At 36.3% G+C, this 6,694-nt stretch overlaps 1 protein-coding gene across 6 annotated transcripts; it reads right to left on the reverse strand.

The window, feature by feature from the left end:
• Positions 1 to 2,625: 2,625 nt before the first annotated feature.
• LOC104717563 (putative trehalose-phosphate phosphatase F) lies at positions 2,626 to 6,489 on the reverse strand. 6 transcript variants are annotated; one of them, XM_087483667.1, is made up of 12 exons: positions 6,075 to 6,489; positions 5,054 to 5,113; positions 4,525 to 4,958; positions 4,293 to 4,433; positions 4,141 to 4,212; positions 3,951 to 4,058; positions 3,714 to 3,872; positions 3,565 to 3,642; positions 3,406 to 3,475; positions 3,254 to 3,324; positions 3,059 to 3,151; positions 2,626 to 2,894 (listed from the first exon to the last, which is right to left on the reverse strand). In XM_087483667.1, exons 3-12 carry the CDS (start codon positions 4,798 to 4,800, stop codon positions 2,826 to 2,828), a joined length of 1,137 nt encoding a protein of 378 aa, XP_087339793.1. In that variant the 5' UTR covers positions 4,801 to 4,958; positions 5,054 to 5,113; positions 6,075 to 6,489; the 3' UTR covers positions 2,626 to 2,825. The 6 variants fall into 6 exon arrangements, with proteins under 6 accessions (XP_087339793.1, XP_087339801.1, XP_087339797.1 ...); XM_087483675.1 differs by having other exon boundaries at positions 4,303 to 4,433; positions 6,075 to 6,310; XM_087483671.1 differs by lacking the exon at positions 5,054 to 5,113 and having other exon boundaries at positions 6,075 to 6,284.
• Between the last annotated feature and the right edge of the window lie 205 nt (positions 6,490 to 6,694).

The raw sequence follows: 6,694 nt of genomic DNA on the forward strand, positions 1-6,694 counted from the left end.
CTCTAGGTCCGACTTTCTTACTACCTCTCCATAGGCTGCTTTCATAGCCGCCTCATCTCCCTGCCTCGATGAACCAGTTCCTTTGTCGCTAGCCGCTTCCTTCAAGAGGTTAGCCTTGAACTTGGCCGGTTTGAGATGAGGATGAAGAATCCAGCACTTATCTTTCATGTGTCCTCGCTTCTTGCAATGGTCACAGATCAACACCTTCCTCTCTTCATGCCTATACACTCCTTTGTTAGCCGTAGCAAGCTCCCCCTTACCGCTAAACAAGTCAAGAGATCCTTGTTCCTTTTGAATTTGAGAACAAATGTCCTCGAAGGAAGGAAGCTTCTCGGCTCTAAGAATGTGCTTCAAGAGGTCATTGAAGGAGGGATTCAAGGTGAGAAGAAGACCCAAGACCTTGTCTTGCTCCTTTCTTTCAGTCAGTACCGCCGGATCAAGTGTACTTGGCCGCAACATATCGAGTTCGGACCATAGTGCTCTAAACTTACCGAGATGTTTAGTGAACCCCAATTCCTCTTGATGGACCTCATTAATGGCCTTCTTGACCTCAAACACTCGAGTCAGGTTAGAGACATTACCATAGACACTTTTGAGCGTTTCCCAAAGCTCCTTGGCCATCTCACAATAAGAGTAGGCTTCAAGAATTGACTTGTCGAGAGAGTTTTGGAGAACAGATAGGAAAACTTGGTCTTCTTGGAACCACTTAGCCTTCCTCTCGCTCTCTTCCTCTACTTCCACCTCGGAAGTACCTTCATCTTTTCCTTTGAGGTTCTGCTTTGGAACATAGTCAGTTTCGACATGACTCCAAAGACCACGACCTCCAAGGGCAGTTCTTGTGGTTCTTGTCCACAGCAAGTAGTTTGTTCCCTTAAGAACAATTGGTGTAACAATAGGTTTGGTAGTGTCCATGAGCGAGATCAGGAGAACTGAGACAAGGGAGTCGAACAGAGAGTAAAGAACACAAGTACCGAGAATAGGAAACAAGATTTGAAGAGAATAAAAGAGATTTTAAGTATAACAGAGAATAGGAATAGGAACAGAGAATCAAGGATCGAAGAATTGCTCTGATACCATGTTGAGATTTAAGCGGAAGAAGAGAGAAGGAGAGAACTCGGCAAAGAGAATATGAAAAGACTTATATTTCATAAGTTATTCTTACAAAGATTTACAAGGAAATATATATAACAAGATTACTAGGACAACACCCTAATAAATCACATAGGGAATAAGGAAGGAGATATAATCCTTCCCAAAGTTAAACTCGACCCTTAAATGCACCGCCCAAGACTATTCTTCCCTTTATCACAACGGCTATAAAGTGATCACGGTCAATAGTTCTCTCTGCGCAGTTATGGTGAGATCACTGAAGTTTCCATCGAATCAAGCTTCCATTCAGCATCATAAACATTCCAGATAGAGTCTATCCATGTGCCATTATTTATTTTGGTTCTATAATTAATTACTAAGGGTTTTTGGTTTTTCATCAAAAAAGCCTTTGAGAGGCAAAAACGCTCTCTTCTCTCTCCTAAAGAAAACCCTAGCCGCTTTTTTAGATCTGAGGGGGAGGACCCTTCCGACTGCCGTTTTCTCTCCGGAGTTGCGATTTCCTCTCCCTCCATCCTAGTAGATTAGCTATTTGGTCTTCATGTCAAGTGGTCGAGGTTAGCATCGAAGGTTCAATGGTGAGTAGGCTCTCTTCTCCGTCAGCGGCGGTGTGGTGTGTATCCATGCCGATGTAGCTGTGGTTCTGGTAAGGCGGAAAAGGAGCTTTGTAGTCGAGCCCCGGTTTGAAGACGTCGGATTGTTAGCTTCAGAGTTCCTCACGGCTCAACCGTCCTCCTAGAATCTGCGGTTACGGCGGAAGTCGGTAAGGATATGGTGGGTTTTGCTGTGTGACGAGGTGGTTAACGGTAGGTCTCTTTTGGATCTTAGATGGCGGTCGTGGGCTCCGTGTTCAGAAGTTTTGTCTGAGCCATCAATCTTCTGTCTCGCCGCGATTAGCTTCCACCCGTCCGGATTGAAGGGTTTCTGCTCTGGAAAATTGGGGAGTCCAGATCTGGAAGAGAAGGGTTAGATGTCAATATGTCAGGTTGCTAGGTGGGGATCTAACATCGTCGATCTGGTTTGTCGGAGGGATTAACTTTTCGGGAGGTTTGTAGCTCAAGTGGTCCACCGGAGGAAAGAGGTCGATGGTGGAAACCGGGTTTTTTCCGCCATCGATCTTCGATTCTTCGGTGGTGTCGCTAGGCCGTGGACCTTGAACCCCGCCGGATTTAAGGTTTGATCTCTCTGCTTTCCGTGAGATCACACAGGATCCGAGCTTCATGACTGGATCCGGCAACCTCCTCTTTTTCTGTTTTGTAATTGGATCAGAAATGTGTAAGGCCTCGGCCCAACCCGTTAGGGTTTTTAAATGAATATTAATTAATTAAAAAAAAAAAATTAATTACTAAGAATGAGAATTATGATTTATCAAAAGGGAAAAATGTGAAAGAAGCATCAATTTTTAAATTTGGGCTTTTTTAAGTTTGTGTGGACTTTCATAAATAAAGGACAAACTTTTTGTAAAATCTCACGGCAACTGTTTATGATCCCATTTGTAAAATCTTAAGTAGATTGAGCTTATATCAATTTCCTTGTATTGCTTTCTTTACTATGCAATACATTAACATCTCTCTTTACATATAACTTTAACAACTTAATTTCCACGAGATAAATGAAAAATCATAAATGAAGGTGTGACTAAAACTAGTAGAGCTGAAACTGTAAACAAAGAAACAAAAAAGAGGGAAATTAAGCATTCAATCAGGAATCCCAATATATTAATCAAATCCAGTAGAGTTCTTCTCCAACTTTGCCCATTTCACCAAAGTCTTTAGAAACTTCTTCACCTGCAAAACAAGTTAATACAAATCAAACAAATATCACATATATACAAAAAAAAAAAAAAAAAAAAAACAAACAAACATATTACGGACAAAACACATCACGTCATGATAACATATGACTTATACATAAACCTGTTTGAAATTATTTATGATTTAATAATTGTTACCTCGGATGGATCTCTAAGGGAGTAAAACGCATTGCTTTCTTTGGGTATAGACGATACTAAGATACCAAAACCTCGGTTCCCATCTCTGAGTACCTGCAAGATTCATCATGTTGTTTTGATTAGACAAATCACAAATTAAGAGGTAATAACATTATATATATAAGTAATGTAATTAACATCAGTTATATAATATACCTTGAATGCATCTTCATCTGTTGTGTCATCACCAATGTAGATAGGCAGCAAATCATCTTTGTTGCTTAGTCCTACAAAATATATGATCAAATTACGATCAATCATTGGTCTAGAAGTTACAAAGTGAATTATAACAATTAATGTGTATATACCGAGAGATTCTAATAGAAACTCGACCGCTCTTCCTTTGTTCCAGTCTATCACAGGACGAACCTCTAAAACCTATAAAACCAAAAATGATTTGTTAACTGATGTTATTAAATTAATATGTTAAAAGTGAGAATTATAAGTATCTTTAAAGCTTATCAGACCTTCCTCCCATGAGTTAGACGCAAACGAGGGTATTGTTTTAAGTGGTCATGGACACGTTGAGCAATAACTGGCCAATCCTAAAATAAACACAAACATCTTCTTAGTATCAAATTCATCAAAATCCAAAGCAAAATGTTGTTTTGTTTACCTTTTCGTCAACGTTACGGTAATGTACAGATGCACAAAACTTGTGGTTATCTACTTTAGCACCTTTAATATCTTTCATTTTCTCAACAAGGGTTCTAAAAACCTCGTCGATAACCGGTATGAATTCTCTAGCCGGCTGAAACAGGTTCACTTCCTTTCCCTAATAAACACAACAAAACATGTTATAATATGTTTCATCATTTAGCAAAAACACGGTCAATGGATCATGCATTTTAACCTGATGGTCAGTAGATTTGAAACAATTTGGATCATTAGAAGAAGTCATTATGTCCATTCCATGACTACCAGCGTAATAGAGTTCTGTTATTCCTACCAAATGATAAACCTGTAATATTAACCACAAATGTATCAAATGGGTGATTTCCATGAATACAAGAGACGGTTTTACGGTTTAGGATTATATATACCTTGTCACGGCTTCTACCGCTAATTATTGCGGTTGGGAAGTAACTCGCGACATCTTTAACCGCAGAACGCATCTGAAAGACCACAAAGTACTCATATTTTGAGCATAGTGTAGACAGGAAAAAACAGAACAGAGTATAGTGAAGTAATTTACTGCATCGGACATGATGGCACGATCAGGATCATCAACTATAGGAGAAAGAGTTCCATCATAATCCAAAAATACAGCGATCTTCTTCTTCTTTGCTTGTGAAGCAATATGTGCAAACGAGCTAATGGCAGAAGGATATTTCACCTGTTTCACACAATTCCAAACAAAAGATTTTGGTGAGAATATGAAAAAAAACATATTAGGAATGGACAAGACTTAATTTACAAATAATTACCATCCAAGCACGTTGAGCAAAGTCATCTTCTGGAGCTACTTCGACGTTGAAATCTTTGATGAGCTTCTTACGTGGTGGAGAAGAAGAAATCATTGCATCTAACCAACCATTAGATCTAACATCATCGACCTTCGCAGGTTTCTTCCATTGTTGAGTCATCATGAATCTACCAGAAGGTGTCAGCTTAGATGATGATATACCGAGTCTTGATTTGTTAACCGATGGTGAAGCTTGATCTTTGAGAACAGAGGATGTGTGGTCTGAGTTTAACTTCATTAACCACAAGTTTAAACAATACTTCAATGCAAGAACTATTAATTCTTTTTGCTTTCTTTATCTTAACTAACACTTCATCCAACTCGTTTGTCTATAAAAAACCATCTCTTCATTGTTTTCTGGTCACTACTTGTTGGTGAAAGCTCCATTAAACAATACTGATTAACAAGAAGAAAAAAAAACACGACTCAGGAAAAAATTTTGAATCTCTTTTCAGTAACATAATGATTCTTCGTTCTTGACTGAGTAGTACCTTATCATTATAATCTCCAATTGTTCATAGTACTTTAGATTCAATTAGAAATTATATAACCTGCACACAGTCACAACATATCAACAAAGTCAATTATAATGTAAATATTGGTCCTTTTTTAATGCTTTGTTTTGAAATCAGTAAATATATAACATCTATAAGAATTTTAAACAAAAATTAGTGGAAAATAATGTTTTCCTGTTACAACTGAATACTATTATTTTTTAATTCAATAAAGTAAGTTTTCTGTGTTGAAATTTTTTGTAGTTTTGTTTTGTCGTAACCTTCATGTTACTATCAGTTTTCTCTACATGTTAATAAAGAAAAAAAAAAGTGAGACTAGTGATTTTGACAAGTACCGGAAATTTCAACATATTTTAACCCAAATTTTTATTAAATGGGTAGGTCTACTAATATTAAAAGAGAACACCGACAAACTTCTAAAACATAACTCGAGAGAAATTGACAAATCACACGTATATACATCTAAATAATAAAGTACAAAAACATTTAATGCCAAATCAATCTCCAATATTAATATAACACTTGGATTTTTCATATTTTCTTCGAAGCTAAACTAAAAAACTCGTCTAATACAGATTAAGAAGAAAAAAAGATGGTAGATCTGTTTTTCTAATTTTATAGAGGTGTGGAATGGTGTTCAAAATAAAATAAACTTTATAGAGGTGTTAATTTATTAGCTTTAAAATTTTACGACATTTTTTTGAGGCGCAGAGTTCTAGGTGTACGGACATATTTGCGTGTGTTTTATTTCCAAGTACGACGAATCTGTTTTAAACTGTTTTTTTTTTCTTTTTTTGCAGCAGAAACCAATATTGTAATGTACGAGGAAACAGAAACAGATCTAAAAAATGCAGAGTGCGAGAAAATAAAAAATAGAAAAACAAAACTGAGCAAGATCCAAAAAAAACCTCAAATCTCAAAATGATTAAGCAAGAAACGTTAAAAATTAATTAATTCAATCCTAAAACCAAAAAAAAAGAATAAAAAAAATTCGAACCTGATTCAAATGAGCTTCAAAGGAAGGAGAGAGAGTAAAAATCTTCATCCTTATGAAGATTTTTTTTAGTCCTTTGATGTAAACGTAAAAAAAACAACAACAAAATTTGTGGAGAAATGAGATTTTGGGGATGAAAATTGAAAATTAAACCCTAAAAAAAAAAGAGAGAGTCGAGAATGTAGGGAGGAAGAGAAGAAAGGGGAGGGGAGAAGAATAATGCGGGGAGGGTTTTTCGTATTTATAGACTCTTCTTCTTCTCTTCGGCTTTGGCTTTTGGCTTTTGGGTTAAGGCAATTTTGTTTTTCTTTATGTAAAAAGACCACCCATGTTGAGTTTATCTACCAAATGTGCCACTAATATTTTTAATGGAAGACCAATAGGCAGTTTCACGTTCATGATTTTTAATAAAGTAAACGAGTTGATGAATTTGTCACTGATTAGTCATATATTCGTTTGTAGGAAATTTTTCTATAGCAATTATAGTATTTTATTTCATGAAAACGATTTTTAGTCCGGTTGTTGGTTAGAAACTTAGAATCGACTTTCATATAATGCAAATAATGACAATTTGTTTATTCATTAAGAAAACAAATCTTTATGATCATCTATATGTTGTAAGA

Source organism: Camelina sativa, chromosome 2, assembly GCF_030686135.1.
Source record: "Camelina sativa cultivar CO46 ecotype springtype chromosome 2, ASM3068613v1".
NCBI classification, from domain to species: domain Eukaryota; kingdom Viridiplantae; phylum Streptophyta; class Magnoliopsida; order Brassicales; family Brassicaceae; genus Camelina; species Camelina sativa.